The sequence below is a fragment of the Delphinapterus leucas genome, chromosome 2 (genome assembly GCF_059928025.1).
Source record: "Delphinapterus leucas isolate spDelLeu-1000000601 "Yukka" chromosome 2, BTC_Dleu_Yukka2, whole genome shotgun sequence".
NCBI lineage: Eukaryota > Metazoa > Chordata > Mammalia > Artiodactyla > Monodontidae > Delphinapterus > Delphinapterus leucas.
This window is the reverse complement of record NC_143130.1, coordinates 70,643,840-70,669,321: the sequence shown is the minus strand read 5'-3', so window position 1 is coordinate 70,669,321 and position 25,482 is coordinate 70,643,840. Positions and strand designations below refer to the sequence as shown.

Here is a 25,482-nt window from a genome sequence, read left to right as displayed (position 1 = left end):
CTGTACAAGTTAGGAGGCCATCAGAATAGTTTTAACCAAAGGGGTGACTTGGTATTCTAACCCTGGTAATTGGGTTGAGCATAGACCATTGGTAGCAGTGGCAAGAATGGAAACAGAACTTTAAGAGAGAAATATAATATAAATGTAATGGTAGTTTGGACTGGGATAGTATCTGAGAAGCAGTGGGAAGGGATCAGATTCTTGGTTAAGGATTGGAGTTTGGGAGCAATGTAAAAAGATATGAAAGAAAACATCTCTGAACTTATAGTAGTAAAATGTTAATTTTCCTCATTTAAAAATTACTTTATAACAAAAAAGATAAATAAGCCAATTTAAAAACGGGCAAAGGACTTGAATAGACAATTCTCCAAAGAAGATATACAAATGGCCAACAAGTATATGAAAAGATGAACATCACTAATCACTAGGGAAATGCAAATTTCAACCACTTTGAGATATCACCTCATACTCATGAGAATATGGCTTCTAACAAAAATATAGAAAATAACAAGTGTTGGTGAAGGTGTAGAGAAACTGGAACTCTTGGGCTACTGGTGGGAATGTAAAATGGTGCAGCCATTGTGGAACATGGCAGCTCCTCAAAAAATTAAAAATAGAATTATCATATGATCCAGCAATTCTACTTGTGGGTATATATCCAAAAGAATTGAAAGTACAAATTGAGTTGGTTTTGCCCATAGTACTATCAATAAAAACCATTTTAACAAATCATGAGTTCATAGAAAATCTCTGGCTTTGTGGTCTATTTTCTCAAATAATAGGAAATGAACTTTCAATAAAAAGTGCATGGGGACCTTGAACAAATGGTTTGTTTTTCACAAGACTGAAGTGCAGGTGGAAAAGGGCAATTCTTTGACTACCTGGAGGATCTGACTAAATGAATTTCTACCTAAGCTCTTCATTTACAATAACTGAAAAGAGATAATTTATCTTCTACAATGGACTTTCAAATTAAATATAAAAGGAATGTAGGGACTTCCCTGGTGGTGCAGTGGTTAAGAATCCACCTGACAATGCAGGGGACACAGGTTTGAGCCCTGGTCGGGGAAGATCCTACGTGCCGCGGAGGAGAAGCCCGCACACCACAACGAGCGGCACTAGAGAAAGCCTGGGCGCAGCAACGAAGACCCACGCAGCCATAAATAAATCAATAATAAATAAATAACTAAATAAAACAAATACTACCAAAAGAAAAAAGGAATGCAGGTAGAGAAAATATGCAGTAAAAAACTGATATTATACCAAAACTGACCAGTATTTAAATTATTTTTTCTCTCGCATTCATCAACTATTTGTTAGAGAGGGGAATGACACTCCTCTCCCACCGAATTTATACAAAATTCAGCCTCTCAAAGTAGAGCGATATGTGGACTTTTCTTAGAGGTAAAGGACGAAACTACGCGTTGCAGTTTGTAAACAAACTTCTGTATAGGCATCATAGATGAACAAAATTATGCATTTAAAAATCTGAGGTTAACAAGGCATTTAAAAATAACCAAGGGTTATTGCTACTGCCTGTGATATCACTGCGTAAACATTGCTATCTAGTTGAAAGTTTATGGACTGTCTAGGATATTTTTTTTTCAAAGGTTTAATAAGAAAAGATGATGCCACTACTGCAACTGTACCCAGGCAGTTAAACTCTTCACTGAATTTCTTTACTGTTGCTTTTGAATAGTGCGCTGTTTGCTATTTTAGGGTAACCATAGGGGTAAAGGACCTCACTGAAAAATCCACACTCGCTTTGCTCATTTGGGAGAAAGATGATCCTCCGGATCTGTGACTTGGAAGAAGGAAAAAAAGACAACCTTGCTCTTGATCATTTGATGCACAAACCTCCACGAATATTTAGGTACAGGGCCTGATAAAGTAGGAATAAACGAGAGGGGCAGTTCTATTTTTCTAGTCTTCTGAACAGGGAAACAACGCACCGTAAGCCGTCAATCGGCTTTTGGCGGACCCCTGCTCTAGTTCAGTTTCCTCCTTCTTTCGTTAAATGTTTTCACCTCGCTGACTTTAATGAGGGTCGGGAAAAGAAATGGCTGTCACCCGGTCGCCATGGGTGGTCACTTCGCGACAGGGGAGGTGGGGTCTCACGACCGAATACTCCAGTCCGTCCCCTCACTCCGACCCCGGCGCCAAGCCCTTGCTCCTCGGGTCCCGCCCACCGGCGAGCGGGGGCGGGGCCGGCCACGAGCTGCCCTCTTCCAACATGGCGCCGCGGGAGGCGGGTCCCCTCGCCGGCTTCCAGGGTTCCGGCGCCGCGCGTTTTGGTTCCGGAGTAACAGTGCCCTCGCCGCCGCCGTCTCTCTGCTGCCGCCGCCTTCCCCCTCCTACCGCCGCCTTCCCTCTCCTGCCGCCGCCGCCGACGCCGCCGCCGCCGCCGGGACGCGCGGCCTCGGGTTGCAGGTTCTGAGTCGCGCGCGCCGTGCACTCTGGCTCGGGGTGGGGCAGAGGACTCGACCCCGACTCTCCCGCGGAGGGCCCTCTCGGCTTTCTTGTGGTCCGGCGGCCCTGGGGCTCCTTCCTAACAGCCCCGGACTGAGTCCCCTCAAGTCGGGGACCCTCCCCGCTCCTTTAAGGAGGAGTGGACACCTGCCGCCGTATCTCTCTAAAACGGCGTCTTCTCTGTGCTGTCCCCTCACACCCACACGGACGGCAGAGAGCTGCAAGATGCCGTTTGCTCTCTTTTCCAACTACAGAACCTTCTGATCTCCGCTAGTTCCTACTGGCTCCTGCCCCTTGCTCCGTCCACTCTCACAGGGAGACATCCCTCAACCCCATACAGCCTGGGCCTGGCTCCGAGCCTGCGGGCTGCTTCCGGACCACCTCCTCTCTTCACTCCCCCTCCCCCTCTGTCCTCTGACCCTCAGTCCCCTTGTCACCTCTAAGAGCCCCCGCCTAACCAGGAGCCAGGGGGTTCCCCCCTACCAGGATGTGAGCCCCTTTAACCTGTAATGCTGTGGCTGGCCCTTGGCCCCTTCCATGCCATGGAGAACCAGGTGCTGGTGATTCGCATCAAGATTCCAAATAGTGGAGCCGTGGACTGGACAGTGCACTCTGGGCCGCAGCTACTCTTCAGGGATGTGCTGGTAAGTGCTAATCTCAGTGTCCCTAGCGAGGGGGGCGCAGGGATTTGTAGGGCAGTAAGCACCTTGATCACCAAATCTTACCCTGTTGGCCTGAGCTAGTGGCCATTGCTGGCCTCGTATGGGGGCAGTTTTATTTCTTCCACCACAAGCACTGATTAATTGTATAGACTGAAATCTGACAAGTGTGCAAGTTCCTGGGGAAGTAGAGATGAATCAGATTGGACCCCTGCCCTCAAGGAACTCTTACAGCCTGGACTGGGACGTAACATACAGAAGCAACCAACTGGGATACAAAAAGCTGAATCTAGAAGAGAGTTTTTCTCAAGGATTTTTTGGAATGTCCCTGGCCAAACTCCAGCCTGTCTTTCTACTGAGTTCTCTAAACTTGGTAGCTAGTGGGAAAGGGAAACAAGGCAACTCTAACCAATCATGTTTCAGCAAGCCTAAGACATCATAAGTTTTAAGATATTATTTTATGTACCGCTAAGAAAGAAAAAAAAAATGCGACCTGTTAAACTGTGACATGCCACACATCGTACAAAACCCAATTTCAGAGATGTTAAAATAGAGGGGAAAATGTGCATCTTAGAGTCAATGGTGTAGTCTTACTTCCATAATAAATATTCAAAATATATTTCAAATAAAATCATGGAATGTTAGAGCAGAGGATAGCCTTGGAGGTGGCCTGCTGAGACCTCTGATCTTTTTTGCAGATGTTACTGAGGAGCAGTGAGGTGAAACGGCTTTTCCAAAGCCATGTTACTTGTGAGTGGGAGAGTCAGTGCCAGAACTCAGATTTCCTTACTTTACTTGGTATTTATTTCCGCATGCTGTAGTACTACTTCTCAGCTTTTAGTATTCATGTGAGATAGAGTACCTCGTGCCCATTTTATATTTTGAATAACTGTGCTATCAAAGGCAGAGCTGACATACCAAGGAGCATGTTGCAAGTACCAGATCTATAGTGGAACTTACCTGCAGGATAAGATGGGGCTGGGTGGAGGTTTGGGGGAAGAGGAAGATCTGGGATGTGGTTTTTGATTGTCATAGGTTACTCAATCAAAATTTGATCTGTGTACCATTATTTTGACTTCTGGATGTTACTGACCACCTAGAACATACAGATCTTCAGGTGTCTGCACAAGGAGTGCAGAAGCTGGAGTAAACCAGCCACCTCCAATCTTGTACACATATGCCATCCTTCTCTTTGCATCCAGAGTTCTCCACACGCTCACATGCACATGGATCTCCCTTCATGGTAAGGCCCAAACTCCTTGGCGTGGTCCTCTGGGCACATATATATATATGTATATGTGTGTATATATATATATATTTTTTTAAAATAAATTTATTTATTTATTTTTGGCTGAGTTGGATCTTTGTTGCTGCACGTGGGCTTTCTCTAGTTGCTGTGAGCGGGGGCTACACTTCGTTGCAATGCATGGGCTTCTCATTGTGGTGACTTCTCTTGTTGCAGAGCACGGGGTGTAGGCGTGCAGGCTTCAGTAGTTGTGGCTCGTGGGCTGTAGAGCGCAGGCTCAGTAGTTGTGGCTCACGGCCTTAGTTGATCCGCAGCAGGTGGGATCTTCCCGGACCAGGGCTCGAACCCGTGTCACCTGCGTTGGCAGATGGATTCTTAACCACTGCGTCACCAGGGAAGCCCCTCTGGGCCCATCTTTTTTTTTTTTTTTTTTGCGGTATGCGGGCCTCTCACTGCTGTGGCCTCTCCCCCTGCGGAGCGCAGGCTCCGGACGCACAGGCCCAGCGGCCATGGCTCACGGGCCCAGCCGCGCCGCGGCATGTGGGATCCTCCCGAACCGGGGCACGAACCCGCGTCCCCCGCATCGGCAGGCGGACTCTCAACCACTGCGCCACCAGGGAGGGCCCCCCTCTGGGCCCATCTTGATTGGCTTGTACCTGCCTGGCACCAGCTTCATCTCTCACTACACTCCCATGAGCATCCTGTCTTCCAGATATATAGAATTAACCGTGAGTTCTCCCAGGTGCCCAGGCCTTCTTCACTGGGCCTCTTTCTTCAGCTCGCCAACTCCCACCTGTCCTTCAAAGCCCAGCTTGTCTTTTCCTCTGTGTTGGTCTTGGTCACATGCCCCTCCTCTGTGTTTCCACAACTTTGTTTTGGCAAAGTATATGGGTTTTGTGCTAATTTTATCTGTCTCCTCCACGAGATGGTAAACTTCTGGAGGAGACGGACACCTGTTTCCTCTCTGTTTCTGATGCTTCATAGGACCCTGAAATATTTATTTAATGAGGGAGCTTCAAAGAGGATGCACACCGTTATGGTTTTGTGGACAGCACACTAGGTTTTGAATCAAGAAATTTGTGTTTAATTGTAAACCATCCCACTAACTAGGCACGTCACTCTGCCTCTCTGAGCCTCAGTTTCTTTATTTGTAAATTAGGGATAATGATACCTGCCTCAGAGACTTGTAAAGATTAAGTGAGATTGTGTCTCTGATGAGAAAGACAAGAGCTTTCTTTCACTTTACTCATTTGAGACAACAGAAGGTATTATTTTAAGTAGAATGGTACAGTGTTAAAAACACAAACTGGAGCCAGGCTGACTGCGTTTACATCGTAAGCCTTACCAGACTCACTTGGGCAAGTGTCTTCTGTATCTCAGTTTCTTCATCTGTAAAAAGACAAAAATAGGGTTGGGGGGATAAAAGTAGTGCCTACCTCACAGAGTTCTGAGGACTAGTGGAGTTGGTATGTGTAAAGTACTTACAACAATCTGGAGCATAGTAAGTGCTCTGTAAGTGTTGTTATTGCAGCAGAAGGGATAGGGCCTGGGCATCTCAATGGTACATTGGCTCAAGGATGACTGGCCTAAAAATAAACTTTGCACAAACGGTTCCACCATCGAGAGCTCAGAGTGCCATGTGCCACGTGCTTGCTCAGGTACGCCCAGGTGGAGCGTGTTATGTTGGGAAGGCCTCATGGAGGGCTCGTGACAATGGGTGCTGTATATCAAGTTCTTGGAACTGCAAGCTCAAATCCTGGAGGACTCCTTAGATCTCTTTTCCAGGTTTACCTTATCTCTTCATTGAGAAATAGGCAAAAACCCAACAGTCACATCAGCATCTTTGGCTTGGAACCTTAAAATTTAAAGCCAAATGAAACCTGGAACGTTCCCCTTCATCTGATATCTCTCCTCGCTTCAGTTTTCAAATGAGGAAGCATGAACCCCTGATGGGGGACAATGCTAAAGCCACACAGCTGGTTTGTGGCAGAACCAGACACGGAAGCCAGAAGCAATTTGTAGTCACTGAGTCAGCTGGAGCTGAGGGCGTTTTGGACTCAGAGTCAGTAGTTGAGGGCTCCATTCACAACTCCATCAAATGGCTGGGACTCTGTGGGCAAGTCACTGGGCCTCTCTGGGGCCTTTGTCCTTCGTCTGAATAGTTAGGGACTGGTGCATTGTGAAGTAGACCCAGCTGGCCCTCATAGGCAGAGACATTTGGGTTATCTGTTTTTCAGCTTTCTGTGTTTCTCTTCTTCCGTGGCAATCCAGTCCCCAGTTTGGGGAAAATTGTGCAGGAGATCTGAATGTTCCCCCTTTCCTCTTGCTGTTTGAATCCTCTCTCCCAAGTTCCAGCCCAGATTTCCCCTCATCTGTGAAGTTTCTTCTATCTTAACCGAGACCGTGATTCTTACTGCCTTCTGAGTTAGCACCTACCGTTTGCTAATTTATGTCTTTTGTTTGGCTCTTTTATCATACTATAAGTGCTCTGATTTGTTAGTCTTTTAGGTTTGTCTCTATCTTTGTGACAGATTATAATCTTCCTAAAGTCAAGGAGCAAGTCTTATTCTTCTGTAGCCTACAGTTTTGTAATCTTTATCCTCCTGGCACGTTATAGATGCTCATTTATATTTTTGGTTTGCTATTTGTTTGACTGATTTATTGAAAGGAAGGAGAAGAAAAGGATCAAGAAATGATCACCAACAAGATATGTGAATTTATGTGCTCTTTTGAAGCTTTCTTTAGGTTGAGTAAAATGTTGAGAATAAGACAGGGTCATTTTGAAATAAGTCACTTAAAATACAACTGGAAAATACACATAAAATTAAATGTGCCTGCTTAGAAAAGACCAGGGGATACTGATTGAGTTTTACCTCTTTGTCATTATTATAGCCCCACTTTATTTGCTTTAACAGAACAAGATGGTCAGTTGTGTTCACGTGATTCTCATGGTTCTCTCAATCAGGTTTGCTTTTTCTTTCTTTTTTTCCCCCCCACATTAGTTGTAAAGTTTGTGTGGCTCCTTGTTTATGTTGATGGGCAAAGGAGGCCATTGCTGCTCAGCAGGGTTTTCAGATGGTTGTTAGAAGTTTGCTGTTTGACAGGTTCTGCTATTCATAAGTAGGAAGGATCCTAAATTAGTTTGCTAATACTCTAGGGTTCACATCTCAAGACTGGTTGTCTGGAAGTAAGCAGTGATAACCTAGACTTGGAGGGTTGGGGCAGTGGAGGGTCCCCCCACCCCCACCCCTTTTTAAACCAATACTGGCTAATCCTCAGTAAATGCTGTGGAAGGATGAAGTAAGTGAACCAAAGACCATCCTCCACTGATTGTCAGGTGCTGAAATTTAGGATTTCGTTATGAGGTAAGATTTGTAATGTTCCAGTCATCAGTGACTTGTTTTATTTATTTAACAGACACTAATACTTGCACTTACCATGTGCTAGACACTCTTGTAAGCACTTTATAAATATTAACTCATTAGTCCTACAAGGTAGGTACAGTTATGATCTCATTTTTACACAGAAGGAAACCGAGGCACAGAGAAATTCAGTCACTCAGTGACTGAACAGCAGAGCCAAGGTCCAACCCTAGCAGTTTGGCTCCCGTCCACACTCTTAGGCGTTACACTGGCTGCTTGTGTATTCTATACTCGCGCAACAGTTTTCATTTAGCTGTCAATAAATACTTTCTGCCTACAAATATGTAGAAAGGATTTTTTTCAACACTAAAATCTTTTACAAATACTTCCACAGAAAGTTGTTTCATTTGCTAAGACTAGAGTAAGAAGAAAAAAATAATCTCTTTTGGCTCTAATGAGTGAGGGCTGCCTAAGATAGTTCCCTTTGATCAGTTTTTTTTTTTTTGCGGTACGCGGGCCTCTCACTGTTGTGGCCTCTCCCGTTGCGGAGCACAGGCTCCGTACGCGCAGGCTCAGCGGCTATGGCTCACGGGCCTAGCCGCTCCGCGGCACGTGGGATCTTTCCGGACCGGGGCACGAACCCGTGTCCCCTGCATCGGCAGGCGGACTCTCAACCACTGCACCACCAGGGAAGCCCCCTTTGATCAATTTTATATGCACAGATTTATTTAAAACACACACACACACACACATACACACATACACAGTAGAGACAAGGCTGTTATGCAGATTGCCACTGCAGCAAAAAAAGCTTCTAAAGAACTGCGTTTAGAAGGAAGTTGCAGCGGCCACCCTGCTAAGTGCCCTGCTTGGAAGGGCTGTGGGCTCCCTGCTGAGAAATACTGCAAGTGGCTTTGTCAGCTGGCTGCCTGGTGCCATTTGTGGCACGGCCCAGGAGGGACGTTGTGGCAGAGCTCCCTGAGAACAATGAGGTTTGCAGACCATTTGGGTTGGACTGGACATAATGGAGGGTCACTTTTCCCAGAACTAACAATTTCTCGAAGGTGTTCTGTACCTCTTTAAATAAGCTGTCTCTGTAGACTATTTTTTAAGTGTTTTCAACTTTATAGATTCATTTAAACATTGATATCAGGTTATATACACTTTTGTAGGCTAGATTAACTTTATTTCAGTGTCATTAAATATGTTTTTTAGTTGCTCAAGAGTAAAGGTTGATAAGAATTGTTTGTGTTAAATGTATTGTAGTATTGTAGATTTACATCATCATCATGGAAACTTGTTTTTTGAACTCTTCCCAGTATGAGTGCAAGGAAAGGTGTTGGTAGTCACATATCCAGAGCTGCATTTGTTGAAGGTCTACAGTGTGTTAGGCTAGTTCATGTTCATGTTTATTACATTATTTAATACTTTTTACATTACCTCTGTAAGCATTATTAGACCCATATTGGAGGATAATCAAATTGAGGCTCAGAGAGGTTGAGTAATTTGTTGCTACTCACACAGCTTGTTTAGTGCAGAGCTGAGATTCAAACCCAGGCCAGTCTTGACTCCCCAAACCTCTTTTTCTACTAACAGTACATTCCTTCTATAGCCTCCCATGGAAGAAACCTATTTTTTTTTTTTATAAATGCACAACAGTGTAATTGTCTATGCTGTTGAATCGAGAGTAAAAAATTATGTTATTAGTACAGAGTGGAAAGGATTTTTTAAATGGTCCCCACACCCAGTATAGAGATTTAAGCTCCAGAATAGAGATTTAAACTCTGGACTTAGATTGCTGGGCTAAGTGTGATTATGAGCTAATGTTTTTATAGTTTATGCCAACATTTCAAAAATCTTTTCCAGGTTCTCCTGTTTCCTCTAGGATTTGCCACATGTTAGCAATAAAGAAGATGGCTAATTGTGTTCCTTTATTCCTTCTTTGTTTAGGATGTGATAGGCCAGGTTCTGCCTGAAGCAACCACCACAGCGTTTGAATGTAAGTCTGGCTTGTATACTTTCTTGACTGTTTCTTTCTGCAGTAATTTTTCAAAGGGTTTATGGGTTGCGTTACTTTAGAAACTGACAAAAACAGATTATTTATGATCATCATATGGTACATTTAAATATTTATAAATTAATGCAAGTTTAATGATGATACTGAACCGAGGAATATTTTCTTATTTAATCATATCTTGGGTGTGCATATTTCTGTAATATAGCTTTAATTACCAACATGACCTTTATCTGCTCTTGCTTCTCACTGTAATAATATTGTGGGACAAAATGAAACGTGTAAACTACCTGTAGGCCAGTGATTATTGATTAAAAGATTTTAATCCTTTGCTGCTTTAAAACAGCAACAGAGTAGAGCATTTAAGTGAACGTTGCATGGAGTAATTCTGTTTTATTGGGGCTTGGCATGGCTGTTAGATGATGGCAGCAACACTTCAGGTCTTGAGTCCTTCCCACCCCCCCAAAACAATTGGCTTGGGAACTGGGGTGGGGGCAGGGTGTACTAGAAAAGTGGTTTTGACATAAGCCAGAGGGAGGTCACGGGCTGAGTAATGTTAAGATGAGAGTTTAGTCAGCACAGGGGCTCTGGTGTTAAGAAGGATAAAGTAAGTATCTGTAACTGTGGTCCCATCTTTTCTCCAAGATGTGGTCTGCTTTTGCACATAGAAAAATGTACAGTTTCTCCACGTGATTTTTTCCTTTTTGTTCTTGCTTTTTAAGCAGATGGTTAACTACAGAGAGTACAATTGTCCTCTCTTTTGTTTATGTTCTCTTGGGGGACAATTTGGCAATACTTACCAAAATATAAAATGTTCAAAACCTTTGACTCAGCAGATCCACTTTTAGGAAGCTGTCCAACAGAAATACCTACACATGTGTTGAATGCCCTTCAAACAGAGTGTTCCTTGTGGAATTTTTTTTTTTTTTTTTAAATTTTGGCTGCGCCACACAGCTTGCGGGATTGCAGTTCCCCGACCAGGGATTGAACCTGGGCCACGGCAGTGAAAGCGCTGAATCCTAAGCACTAGGCCACCAGGGAACCCCCTGGAGTTATTATTTATTTATTTATTTGTTTGTTTATTTTTGACTGCGTGGGGTCTTAGTTGAGGCACGCAGGATCTTCACTGTGGCATGCGGGATCTTTTGTTGGCAGCGTGTGGGCTCTTCATTGTGGCATGCGGGTTTTCTCTAGTTGTGGTGCCTGGGCTTCAGAGCACGTGGGTTCTGTAGTTTGTGGCATGCAGGCTCATTAGTTGAGGAGGGTGGGCTCAGTAGTTGTGGCTTAGTGGCCCTGTGGCATGTGAGATCTTAGTTCACCGACCAGGGATCGAACCCATGTCCCCTGCATTGGAAGGTGGATTCTTTACCACTGGACCACTGGGGAAGTCCCTGGAATTATTATTATTTTTGTTTTTGTGGTACACTGTTGTGGCCTCTCCCGTTGCGGAGCACAGGCTGCAGACGTGCAGGCTCAGTGGCTATGGCTCACGAGCCTAGCCGCTCCGCGGCATGTGGGATCTTCCCGGACTGGGGCACGAACCCGTGTCCCCTGCATTGGCAGGCGGACTCTCAACTACTGCACCACCAGGGAAACCCGACATGGAATTATTTTTAATAGCAAAAAATTTAGAGGTAAGCTAAATGCCTAGAGTAATGGATTAATAAATTATTTATCCATAGTCTGAAGCATTAAGCAGTGGCTAAAAAGAATGAGAATTTTAAGCATTGACATGGAAGTATATTCATGATATACTGTTGAATAAACAAAATATGTATGGTATGATCTCATTTTGTAAAATATTACAGAAAAAATGTTTAAATTTCTAGGTTTAACTTAGAGATCACTTTCCTTCTTTTCCCCCAACAAGGGCAGAAGCGTATACCCATCTGCATCTGGATCAGTTTTAGGTGAAAAGAATAAGAACAAAAATACACAGAGACAAAATAATAATAGTTCTTTGTTTTTTTGTGCTTAGATTATTGTGTACTTTCCATTATAGACTTAAAATCCTAGGCTGGCTTTTTTCGTGATTGTTCTAGGGCGACCTTATTTTCTGTACCAAGGATCTTCACTAATAAATGAAATCTATGTATAAGAAATAGTTGGAAAGATGTAGTTTATAAGCTAATTGGTTGAAATTTTTGAGCTCTTTCAGTTGTTTATGGTATGATGGAACAACTCCTGAATAAATAAAACTTTAAGATATTTATAGTAATATATTTAATACTGCAAAGTATACCCAACACTAACTTATACAAAAGAGGTGTTGTATTTAGTGATATGAATTAAGCCACGAGAGAAAGGATAGTGTCAAGTTTACCTGTTTTACATAGAGAAAAAGAGTTGAGTAAGTGGAAAAGAGGGGAAAGGTTAGGTTCTCTTACTGATAATTCAGTTCTAAGAAATGCCGTCTCTTTGGTGAAGTCTCCGATCCCCGCAGGTGTGGTTAATCTCTCTGGGCACTTTACTAGAGCACATAACCTATTGGGCCTCCCTTCCGGTTGGTTGTGTGCCAGATTTTGAATGACTTGGTGACAGAAACCATGTTTTATTTCACTCTTGCTTTCTTCTTAGTACAGTTGGCCCTTTGTATCCTTGGATTCCACACCTGCCCGATCCGTGGATGCGGAACCTGTGGATACATAGGGCAAACTGTACAATGCCATTTTATATAAGGGACTGGATCATCCACAGACTTTGGTATCCTATGGGTGGGGGGGAGTGGTCCTGGAACCAATACCCTGTGGATACTGAGGGACGAGTGTACACTGTGCCGTGTAGGAATACCCTTGTTGAATAAGATGGAATGTTATATATGTCCGTATTCAAAAGAGAATTGTAAAATGCATGTAACCTAAAGCTTAGTAAGTAATTTGCTTTTTTTGGATTATTTTTGCAGTTGCGCAGGCGTGGGATGTAATTGGTTGGTGGTGGACAATTCAGGCTCCAAATTCAAATTCCCACACTTGACTGGGCCCTACGTCCAAGGGGGCAGAGGGTGTATAGTGGTTATATTCTTTCTGATTTCTATCCCAGGGGATGGTGTTTCCAAGGGGATTTAGGAGTGAGTGAGGGGAGGGAGTCCCATTTGTGCCAAACTGTTGGTCCTAAACCTTGTTTTTTTTTTGTTTTTTTTTTTAAACCGCTTTTATGTCCTTTCTCCCTTACAGTAAGAGCACAGATGAAAGTACTACCTTTCAATAAATAGTGTCTGATTTTTTTCTTTAGTTAAGAAGGTATAGATGATCTTTAAAAAAAATGCAAGCAGTATCGAAATAAAGCAACAAGTAAAAGTCCCCATCTCCCCAATTCCCTAGTTAACAGCTTCTTCTGTATCCTTCCAGAAATTTTCTCATACATAATATATACTGGATTGCAACTAGTTTCCCCTGTCCCCACTTAGTAGTATGTGTTGGGCGTCTTTCTAACATCAGTGTGTACAAGTCAACTTCTTTCTTTTAGATAATTACATTATACTTAATTTTATGGGTATGACTTAATTTAACCTGTTGATGGACCAGTTTTAAATTTAAGATGTTACCAGTTTTTCAGTAGTATTAGAAAAAATGCTGCAGTCAACAGCATTGTCTCTTATGGCTTTCCACATTGTAGAAATGTATTTGTAGGATAAATTCCTAGGATTTGGAACTACTGAAACAAAGAGTACCCATATTTTACGTTTTGGTAGGTATTTCCATTTTGTTCTTTAGAAGGTAGAGCCAGTTTGCACTCCCACCAGCAGTTTTTGAGAATGCCCATTTCTCTCTACCCTCGCCAGCTCTTGAGTCCAATAAACTTTTTAGTTGATGTCAATTTGATATGTGAAAAAAGTAGTATTGTTTTATTTTTATTTTGTATTTCTCCAATTATAAATGAGCTTGAGCATCTTTTCATTTATATTTTGGTCATTTGTATTTAATTTCTGTGAACTATTTATCACCTTTGCCCATTTTTCTATTAGGTTATTTGTCTTTTTCTGATTGATTTAAGAGCTTTCCAATATTAAGAAAATTCCCCTTTGTCTTAGATGTTATAAATATTTTGGTTTAGTTTATTGCTTTCCCTTAAGCTAGTGTAGGTCGTTTTTTCTCTTTTTTTCCATGGAGAAGTTTAAAGTTTTTACAAGAACCGATTTGTCATATTTTGTGACTTCTGGATTTATGCCATGCTTAGAAAGGTCCACATTCCAGGATGTTGAAAAAACATTAATTCAAATTCTTTTTTCTTCCTACTTTAATGGGGTTAAATACACACACACATTTATAAATATGTATGCTTGTATGTGTTTTTGTGTGTTTTTTTTTTTTTTTTATAAAACAGCATGTGCTTTTATTGCAAAGACAGAAGATTTTTTTTTTTTTGGTACCATCTTTCAGTTTATTTTGGTGAAAGGAGTCAGGTGGTGATCCAGCTTTATTTTTCAAGCAGATAGACAGTTGATTCCATACTGGTTATTGAATAATTTGTCTTTTCCCAGATGTGAGAACACTTCTGAGATGAAGCTAAATTCCATAACCATGAAAAATCTTGAATGTTTGCATGTGTGGGCCCTACGTATGCTGTAGGAGCTTGACATTCATATAGGCTCAAAGATCCCTGCTGATTTTCACAATTTCGTTAACAGATTAATGAGTACACCAATACATGAGGTGATGGAAATCAACTGTGCCCACTAATGAGTGTCCTGTGCATATCTGTTACATGTGTTCCTCTCCCTGGATTTTCTCTAGACAAGTTACTGCTGTAAAATTACTGTTGGGCTGGGGCTTCCCTGGTGGCGCAGTGGTTGAGAGCCCGCCTGCTGATGCAGGGGACACGGGTTCGTGCCCTGGTCCGGGAAGATCCCACATGCTGTGGAGTGGCTGGGCCCGTGAGCTATGGCCGCTGAGCCTGCACGTCCGGAGCCTGTGCTCTGCAACGGGAGAGGCCACAGCAGTGAGAGGTCCGCGTACCGCAAAAAAAAAAAAAAAAAAAAAATTACTGTTGGGCTGGTGTTGCTGGACAGTAAAATCTACTGTTGATGTGAAACATGTTTTTTTAAATTTTTTTTTTATTTTGCGGTACGCGGGCCTCTCACTGTTGTGGCCTCTCCCGCTCCGGATCCGGACGCTTAGGCTCAGCGGCCATGGATCACGGGCCCAGCCGCTCCGCGGCATGTGGGATCTTCCCGGACCAGGGCACGAACCCATGGCCCCTGCATTGGCAGGCGGACTCTCAACCACTGCGCCACCAGGGAAGCCCGAAAGATATGTTTTAAGTCTATGTAGACAACCACTGACTTATACCTATAAATACCATATGGCCCTACTTTTCCATGATACTCTGACATCCCATATTCTGATCTGTAGCCCTCGTAAGTATCTTCATACTGGTCAAACCATGTGTCTGAGTTTTGGTTCAGAAAATTCGACTATAGGATAAATCTTTATTTTATTTGTTTTTCTTTAACCATGACCATTTTATACTCACTTTTCATTGAATAGATTCCTTTTCAGTTGTTTTATGAATTTCTGGAAAAATTCTGGGAAAAATGAAGTTTTATTTTCTTACAGTATAGCATATGTAAAAGATAACTGGTTGCTTATAAGAAAAACTGGGTAGGTTAATGAAAAATTGTAATTCGCAATAGATGTACACTGAGTCTAAAAATTAACATGTAAGAGTTAATTGTGTATCCTTAGAATTTGAGACGATTTGAAGAGAGCTTTAATTTATTGAAATTTTGTTTTGAAATATCATCGATGCAAAAAGTCCTAATCTTTTTTAGTCTTATGAGAGTAGTTATTAGTAGTAGTAGTAGGTATTTGTCGTCTTATTAGTTATTGTTAGTAGTAGTAGGTGTTAGTAGTCTGGCTGTTTTACATGAGAATTAAGAAGTTTAAGTCCTTTACCCAAGCACCAGGCTAGTTCCTTGAGGGCAGTAGATAATGCTGCTCATTTTTGAATTGCTAGAAACCCAGCATAGTACCTGGCACATAGTAGACTCTCAATTTGTGTTTCTGGAATGCATGGATGGTTGAAGGAATGAAGTAATAAGGACAAGCAAATATATCCAGCATGTGATGACTGCTCAAAACCTCAATTTGGTTTAGGTCACCATCGTCTCTTACCTAGACTAGGACAGTGGTCCTCTAACTCGTCTCCTTGTTTCTGCTTTGCCTCCATATAGCCTCTTCTCCACACAGCAGCCAAAGAGATCCTTTTAGAAGTTAAGTGAGATCACTACAGTCAAGACCCTCCAGTGGTTTCCTTGTCACTCAGGAGTGATAGCCAAGTCCTTAACATGCCCTACAAGGCCCTGCCCTTCCTCATCTTCCCCCAACTCTGCCCCACCATTACTTCTCTGAACTCGTCTCTCTCCCCCATCTTATTCTCAATCTGTTGCAGCTACTCTGGCTTTCTTTCAGTCTCTCAAGCATGCCAGGTATTCTTCTGCTACAGGGCCTTAGCATGAGCTGTTCCCTCTGCCTGGAACATTCTTTCCCCAGATGTCTGTATGATTCACTCCCTCATACCCTTCAGTCTCTCAAGTAGAGTGTAAACTCCATGAGGGCAGGGGTTTTCCTTTTTCCACTGTTATTACCCCAGTGTCCAGAACATTGCCTGCTACATAGTGGGCACTTGAATATTTTTTGGAAAGAAAAAGGAAGCAAAGAAGTAAAGAAGGAGTCAGGAGGTGGGAGGCATGGAGCCAAATTAAAATGCATGGATATGAAGATTTAGCCTTAGAAACTATGGCCTCTGGTCCTGACCGGATCTTAGATTCCACACCTGAGAAGGGTTCTAAACTTGACAGCTTTTCTGGTAATTTCCTATTGATGCCTTTTTAACCTCTACAGTTATGTTTTCATTTCTTTCCTCTTGCCTTAGAAAAATGCCTTTGCTGTAGTTCTGACTCTTCTTACCTGGCACTGAAGTAATATGACAAATGACATATAAAGTACAGTATTGCCTTAACTTTCTGTTGCCCTTGGTAGAAGCTAAATTGTTTTTCTAGAAAGCCCACTTGAGCCCTGCCGCTGCACTGGGCGCCGTTTGGCTGAGCGCTCCCTAGAGTCTGATGTTTTTGTGCTGTTTACTCAGTAGGCACTCTGCTTGCCATTCTGACCGCCCCTTACCTGAGGCTGTGTCTCCGCTCTTGGACCTTTATGTTCCTCCTCTTGGTTTCTCTTCTGGATTGCACGTTGCTTGAAATAAAATCGCTAACAACATATGGCCTGTTATGATTGTCTTTTCCCAAACTCTGCCATTTTGTATATTTGTGATACACTGCAGATTTTGTGAAGATTGCTTCATAATATTTGTTTACCATCTGCTGCACTCTATTTGGTATCTTGCTAGGATTTTTGCCACCATTTTAAGTGACATTAACAAAATCCAGCCAGTACATAGACTTTCTGGTTCTACTTTTGCTTCCCTAATGTGCTGGAAAATCGTATTACTATGCTCCAGGCAGCTGGAGAAGCCTGGAATTCTCATTGTGAACCAGTGTATCAGAGTGCCCCCCCTCCTCTGCCTTCTTGGTCATATCTAGTAATGCTTTTTTGGTCAGAGGGCAAAGAATCTCCATGTGTAAGACAAAAAGAGTTCAAATTATTTTTTTCTGCTTCTCTCTACTTCGTGCCATGGCTTTCTAGTGTTCTTCAACATATTTATACCTTTGAAACTCTTTGTGCCATTTTAGTAAGTTTTTTATGATTTATGTTTCCAGTTAGTGTACTTTTTATAGTTAATCCGGTTTGATAGGCCCAACAAGAGTCTTTGCTAGATGGGCTGGCTGTGTATATCCAACTTTTTATTCAGAAAAGTATTTTAAGTTATTGTCATACTAAATTGCTTGGTATGTATTTCTACTTTCTTACCGTTCACTAACTTCTCATTCCTCTCAATTCACTGTCTATTACATTTTTTTTCCAGGTTTACTGAGATATAATTGACACATAACATTGTATAAGTTTAGGGTGTATAGTGCATTGATTTGATCATTACATATTGCAAAATGATTACCACCATAGTGTTAGCTAACATATGCATCCTGATGCATAATTACCATTTCTTTTTTGTGGTGAGAACATTCAGGATCTAGCAACGTTCAAGTATGTAATACAGTATTATTAGCTGTAATCACCATGCTGTACATTAGATCCCCAGACTTTGTTAATCTTGTAACTGGAAGTTTATACCCTTTGACAAATATCTCCCCATTTCCCCACCCTCCAGCCCCTGGTAACCCTGAGTTTGGGTTTTTTAGATTCCACATATAAGTGCTGTCATACAGTATTTGTCTTTCTCTTTTTTTCACTTAGCATAATGCCCTCAAGGTTCATCCATGTTGTCACAAATAGAAGGATTCCATCTTTTTCATGGCTGAATAATATTCCTTGGTGTGTGTGTGTGTGTGTGTGTGTGTGCGCGTGCGCCCACGCACGCCTGGGTGGGTGTGTGTACACATCTTTATCCATTCATCATTGATGGACACTTGAGTTGTTTACATATCTTGGCTATTGTGAATAATGATGCAATGAATATTGGAGTGTAGATATCTCTGTTAGATTCTGATTTCAATTCCTTTGGATATAGACTTAGAAGTACGATTGCTGGATCATATGGTAGTTGGTAGTTTTAATTTTTTGAGGAATCACATACTGTTTTCCATGGTGGTTGTAGCAATTTACATTCCCACCTACTGCACACAGGGTTTTCATTTCTCCACATCCTCATCAACACTTGTTCTCTCGTCTTCTTGATGATAGCTATGTAACAGGTGTGAGGTGATACCTCATTGTGGTTTTCATTTGCATTTTCCTGATGATTAGAGATGTGGAGCACCTTTTCTTGTACCTGTTGGCCATTTGTATGTCTTCCTTGGAATTCCTTGTATTTAGAGAGAAGTGTATTCTCATTTTAAATGTCAAGGCCAATGGTTTGCTCTTGGGTTGCCATGAGGGCATCTGATAGCTTGGATTTTGCCTCTGGGCCAGAATCATTAGTCTTCTCTTATGTGTAATTACTTTTCCAACTCAGTCTCCTTTCTGACAAGAACGAGGAGTCTTCATTAAAACTACTAATTACAGATATTAAAGAATGAAGCAGACAGTCCTCCAAAGAGCAATCTGTAAAGGAGAGCAGTACCTGCATAAAATGGAGGCTCTTATTAATCCATAAAACTATTAATCACTGTGTCATATAAACCTGATTTTATCCTCAGGCTTTATTAGAATGCCTCTTTCACTTACCTTGTCTCCTTATGGGACAGCTCCAGCACTTTAGGTTTGCATCAAAAGCTATTCTGGCCTTTTGTCCTCAGTTTTCTGTCCACTTAAAGCAAAGTGCCCTTTAGTGTTTCATAGCTGCTTTCTATGGAACTGCTACGTAAGGGATTACTCTGCTAACTGACTTCCCTCACAGTTACCAGATTATTTCCGATAACTGAAATAATCCCTCAGATTTCATAGAATTTTAGAATTTGAGAATCTTTAGTTTTAAGTAGCCTTAAAGGTTCAAGCCCTGACTTTGAGAGCTTAGAGAATTCTTTTTGTTTTTGTTGTTCTTGTTACTGATTTAGAGAGATGTGATTTAAATGATTTTTCTGGAATCTGTGCCTTCTCTTTACAAATTATAAAAAGGTTTTTCACCTGTTTTATTGAACTCCAAGCACTTCCTCATTCCATGTGAACAATACCTTATTGAGATCTTGTGTATGTTGAAATTCGAATATAATCTGTCCCTTTGTAGCCACCATCTCTGTAGCTAGCTCTAATGTAGAAATGAGATTTACAAAAAGCTACTTTGTTCAGACTGGAAATTTTATCAAGTTCAGGACTTCATAGAACAAACCATTTTAGTACACATCCAAATTGAGAATTTGACTTGGTTTTAAAACAAAAAATGTAAAGTGCTTTCATGTGTGGTCATATGTAACATTATATGCTTTTATACAATGTCTGTTTTTTCCCCTTTGTTTCCTGCATTTGTATGACAGCTTTTTGACTTAACCTTGAAAATACTAGTTTCTGGAACCTCTATAGAAACTCCCTCTGTTTCCAAAATTAGAATGGCATTTCTCTCCCAATTTGGCTCTATAGAGTCTGTAGCTTTAAAAAAAAAAAAAGAGGGAAGGAAAATGCTAGATTTCTCTGTAGTCCTTTATATATGTAACCTCCCTAGGAATGTGCCTTCTTTGTTACTGATAGTGACCATTGTGTGCCTTTTATACTGAAAATAGGTAGCTCTTGGTAGATAATACCAGTGGTGACTGTGACAGCTCCTAGCTATGTAGATATTCAGACAGTGTGTCTTGATGATACTGATTTATATCGAGTTGGGAAACTCTGCAGGAGTGAACCTGTATCTAGGATCCAGGAACAATTACTTTGGAGAGAAAACCCCAGTGAGAGCTGTTGGCTTGGTCACTGAGCAGGACAGGCTCAAGTGCTGCTTTCCCTCATGATGTCAGATTGCTATTGGCTGTGGGAGAGAAAAAGAAGGTAGCATTTTGCTCTGAAATAGGCTAATTAGGGAGAATACAAGCTCCCTTCTAGGGTTCCCATGGTGTGGTCACCAAATGGGGATATCTTAAGAACTGCGGCTGGACAGGAGGGAGGGCCTGCTGAGGTGTGGTGGGCTAAGATCCAGGTGCTGAACTGAACTCCCCCAGTATTCTCAGCAAGAGTCCCCAGAGTGTGTCATGCTAGCTTATTCTCTTTATGGTGAGAGATTTGTCTTATTCCCCAGGCCTGGGATCAGGTTCTCTGCATCTGACCAAATCAGCAATTAGATGCCCAAGAGTGACCAAAAAAATAATAACTCAGTTTAACAAGTGCACCATAGCTGAGGCATCCAAATGAGAGAGAGCCTGCGCCTTCCAAGTTGTCCCCCCGGGAGGCTGTGTACGTCTTCCAGCAATGCTGCCATTTTTCTTTCAACTGTACATTTAAAGTCTACCACATATGCTGTTATCCTGTTGACAGATCTTAATCTTTAGAAGGATGAAGTAGCTAAGTAAATATTTAGAAATAGCGAAAAGTCATTCTGGGTCCTGCCTGGCAGATGGTATAGATGAGCGAGTAATCAGATGGCCAGTTCCATTTTGGGCTGAAAATCAGATCTGATATTTTCACTTGGTTTATCTTCAGGTTATTAAAACAGTTTTGAAGACATATTTCAAAACTATTTTAAATAAGAGAAGGATCAGTGAAGTAAGTACATTGTTTCTAGATGTGGCTGCCTCGGTGATCCACTTACTGAAATATATCCATTCTGGTTAAGTGTTTTGTGAAGTCTTATTATCCTCCAGTTTTTTTAAGAAATTAATTTAATTAATTAATTTATTTTTGGTTGAGTTGGGTCTTCGTTGCTGCCCACGGGCTTTCTCTAGTTGCAGTGAGCGGGGGCTACTCTTCGTTGCGGTGCGTGGGCTTCTTCTTGCGGTGGCTTCTCTTGCTGCGGAGCACGGGCTCTAGGCGTGTGGGCTTCAGTAGTTGTGGCTCACAGGCTCTACAGCGCAGGCTCAGTAGTTGTGGCGCATGGGCTTAGTTGCTTTGTGGCATGTGGGATCTTCCTGGACCAGGGATTGACCCCGTGACCCCTGCATTGGCAGGCGGATTCTTAACCACTGCGCCACCAGGGAAGTCTGTATCCTCTAGTTTTAAGACCATTAAATTATTCAACAATAGCACGAATCACCATTTGAAGCTTACTATGGTCAGAGAGTACCCAGTACAATTGAAACAGTTCAGAAATAGAGAGCTACAAGATCAAGTGGGTTACGAGAAGAACTGTATTAGAGTTGCTTTGCAAGTTCACCTTATACTAGGCTCTCAGTTCTGTAAAAAGGGAATGATAGTAATCAAGTCATGTTGTCCACGTCATAGAATCATTGTGAGGCTTTTAAGGGGGGTATGGAGCATAAATCACAGTGCCTTGTGTACGGTAGTGTTCAGTAAATGTTAGCCATTTTTATTATACTATTATGACATGACAGGTTGCCTGGGAGAGAGGAAGAATGGAGAAATAGAGGGATGGGGTGCCGTGTGGGAAAGGAAAAAGTACTAATAGTTAAATAAAACTGGCCTTTCTTTGGATTTTAAATTTCTTCAAACCAGTTATATTGACTTTATTTTTTAAATTTCTATTTATTTATTTATTTGGCCACACGCGCAGCATGGGGGATTTTACTTTCCCTACCAGGGATTGAACCTGTGCCCCCTGCAGTGGAAGCACGGAGTCTTAACCACTGGACCGCCAGGGAAGTCCCTATATTTACTTTAACTTAGATACATGTCTTGAATGACATGAGCAATATTTTAATTTTCAACTGTTCCTAAAATTTTTAGTTCTTTATTGAGATTCTGGTTGTATTCTAAACTAAAAAACAAAACCACGAACCAATAACCTTAACATCCACAAGATATGGTGTTGAGGATTTGGATATCAAGTGTACAAACCAGTTGTATTATGTTCCCAGATAACATAGTTTTGTACATTATAAAATGCAAATCTTATCACTTGTATTATATTGCTTTTTAAACAGATGAAGATGAAGATGGTGATCGAATTACAGTGAGAAGTGATGAAGAAATGAAGGCAATGCTGTCATATGTAAGTATATTACAAATAAGGACTATTTTTAAAACGTTAATGTAATTGAGGATGCTGTTTCTTGGCATAGTGAAGATATAAAAGTAAGTCACAGTTGCTATAACATTTTTCTGTATAATATATAAGATTTTTAAAGATTTCCTTACGTGAAAGTTAAGGGCATTCTTTTCAAAAGACACTTACTGATCATATCATGAACATTAAGAATAATGCATCTTAATGACTTTTGCATTAGGTATGGTGCAGACTAAATGGACTATCAATTTCCTGTATTTTTTATGCAGTACTTAAAGTAACGGCTCATTAAAAACGAACCCCTGGGCTCTAAAAAATTTTTCAAAATCTACTTTCAACTGGAGATCTCTTTCACCCTTACAAACAGACCATAGTTATAATGTAGCTGCAGGCTTAATATGGATACATGATTTAAGATGTACTCTCAGTTATTTTATGCACTAACCACCCCACCCCAAAATGAACTGCAGGGTTACTTACTGAATCTAAGTGATTTGAATATATCCCGAAATGAGTTTTCTTTTGTGTTTCAAATTTCAGTGAAAATTTGCATTAACATTTGTCTCAGGACTGAAGTAGATAAACAGGAAAAAAGGATACATTTCTAAAACTTTAATACTAACCTTGAATAATTCAGTGACAATGAAGAGACATAGCTTCCCTGAGCCCTGATTTGTTCTTTTCTCTTATTTTTATTTTATTTTCTCTTGTTCATTTTATTTTATTTTTTCTGAGTTTGCGGTCTGTGTACGAAACCTTCTCTAGTGGTCTGGCGAAAAGAGCATTGGACTGGAAGTAAGGAGACCACTGCTCTCCTCTGGCTTCCTGGCCTTAGGCAAAACACTTAACCTTTCTGTGCTGTAGTTGCCTCATCTGTCACTTGTGGATAATAATACTTGTCCTTTCTACTGCACAGGGTCATTGTAATGACCAAATGGGATAATAGATGTGAAAGCCCTTTGAAAACTTAAAAGTTCTATACAAATGCAAAGTGATATTATGGTGGAAATGATGGAATCAGGGCCCTTGCTTTTCAGTGAGACTCTGATCTCAGCCAGTGGTTAGGTTGTAGGTTTTTGATAGACCTCAACTTTAACCAGGATATTTTTTCGTCGTGATGAAAGCTGTGAAATATCTGTATGGGTTTCCGCCAATAGTTTTAATTTAGGGTAGGAGGAAAGAGAACAAGAAGGATGGCATGATTAACAGAGCGTTGCATTCAGACGAGCACAGAGTGGGAAAAGTCAGTTTCCCATTTACTTCTCATTAACTTATTTGAGAGTCTTTGTGCCCTGAGAATTTAGAGCAGGGCTCATCAGTACCTTGAAAGGCAGAGTAGGATTGCTGCTGAAAGGTCTAGCACAGTAATAATAGATTGGCTAACTCTCCTGAGAATGTGACATGCTTATTTTTATTTTTATTTTATTTATTTATTGTTTTGCGGTACGTGGGCCTCTCACTGTTGCGGTCTTTCCCGTTGCGGAGCACAGGCTCCGGACGCACAGGCTCAGCGGCCATGGCTCACAGGCCCAGCCACTCTGCGGCACGTGGGATCTTCCCGGACACGGGCACGAACCCGTGTCCCCTGCATCGGCAGGTGGACTCTCAACCAGTGCGCCACCAGGGAAGCCCTGGCCTTTATTTTTTAGGTTCAGTTTGGCTCTGAAAAATTTTGATTCCAGGATTTGGGTGGTGGGATAGGGAAGATACTGACAGATGACCACGTATTTACTGTTAAAAAAAAAAAAAGCTATGTTTTTCATGTGGAATTCAATAAATTTGTAGTCACCTTAGTATTTCTTTAAAAACCATATGGGGAAAGCAAAACTAGGCATACTTTTACCATAAATCCTTTACACATTCTTTTAAAAAAACTACAGTGTCTGAGTTGACACTTGCAGAATTACTTTTTTTTTCCCCCTTGGATTTAAGCATTTTATGGCTTTGGACCAACAGAAGCATAAGTTTTTATCAGTAATTTAAATAGATTTTTGTATTAGACCTGAAAATGTTGCCTTTTTAATTGAAAACTTATCAATTATTTAAATTGCTAGCAGCCTTAAGCTGTTAATTTTATGTGTGCCATAATAATGGCATACAGTGGATTTTGATACATGTGACACATGGACTGTCTCATTGTGGTAAGGATTTGTCATGACAATATGTTGTTGTGTGCTGTTAAATAATAACCAACATAGTAAACCAAAGTCTGTTGTCACACATTAGTACCATTTTATGTAAGTTATTTAGAAGTTGTATTCTTTTCATTAGATATATTTTTAAGAGATAATGAGAAGAAAACAAAGTTATAATAAATTGTCTTTTAAGAAAATGTAAAGTAATTTGGTCTTCAAGTAGATATTTAATGTATTGAGAGAATTCAGCAGCCAAGTGTTATTACAGCACCATTGTGATCGCTCTCTGCGTTTTGTTATGAGTTTGTGTTAATCAATACAATCTGTTTTTATAGCGTAGTTTCTTGTAAGTTACGGTGTTAGAATATTCTACTTCTGGGATCATGGCTTGTCCTCTGACGCTATTGTATCTTTTTAATTTCTCCATAAAGTATTTTTTTAATTAGAATTTGAAATGCTTTACTAGGAAAAAAATACAGCCAAGCTACATATCCTGAAAACTAAATTCCTGATCATTGCTAATTATTTAAAGGATTCTGTTAAATATTCCCTTAAAGTAGTTTAAATTTTTTTGTTGTTCTTGTCTTCTCCTCTCATTTTCCAGAAAGACTGAATAGTATACTGCTTTTCTCCTTCCATCTTTTTGTAATTGTTGTCTGGTAGTGCTGGCCTCATTTCCTTATAGCATCAAGCACAGCAGTGCTGGGCCTTATTTATTGATTCATCATAAGCTTTATTTATCACTGAGACCCAGTTATAGGAGGAGGTTATTTTTATGTTAACCTCTGCTTTTAGGTGACCTTTCATCAAGAAACTCAGCAGTACATCTTGCTTTTGTAAATGGACTCCTATTTGTTTTTGCTAAATCCTGTGGCTAGTAAAGGATTTATTACACCTAGTTCTCTCAATACTGAGAGGCTTATATGAGTAGAGCACAGTATTAATAAGAATAAGTTTCTTCATTTTGCCGGTTCTCTCT

The 25,482-nt window shown here is 41.1% G+C and overlaps 1 protein-coding gene across 5 annotated transcripts in view; it reads left to right on the top strand.

Annotated features, from left to right (window-relative positions):
- Window positions 1–2,369: 2,369 nt before the first annotated feature.
- The window catches only part of MAP2K5 (mitogen-activated protein kinase kinase 5), a 268,367-nt gene continuing 245,254 nt past the window's right edge, over window positions 2,370–25,482 (top strand). For 3 of the 5 annotated variants that reach the window (XM_089907071.1, XM_022579868.3, XM_022579867.2), the window contains exons 1-3: window positions 2,370–3,113; window positions 9,687–9,735; window positions 22,286–22,353. In XM_089907071.1, the coding sequence (XP_089763197.1) occupies window positions 2,979–3,113; window positions 9,687–9,735; window positions 22,286–22,353 (252 nt within the window). In that variant the 5' untranslated portion in view covers window positions 2,370–2,978. Of the gene's footprint in view, window positions 3,114–7,289; window positions 7,340–9,686; window positions 9,736–22,285; window positions 22,354–25,482 lie in introns of all 5 variants that reach the window. The other 2 variants (XM_030761707.2, XM_022579869.3) reach the window with 2 other exon arrangements.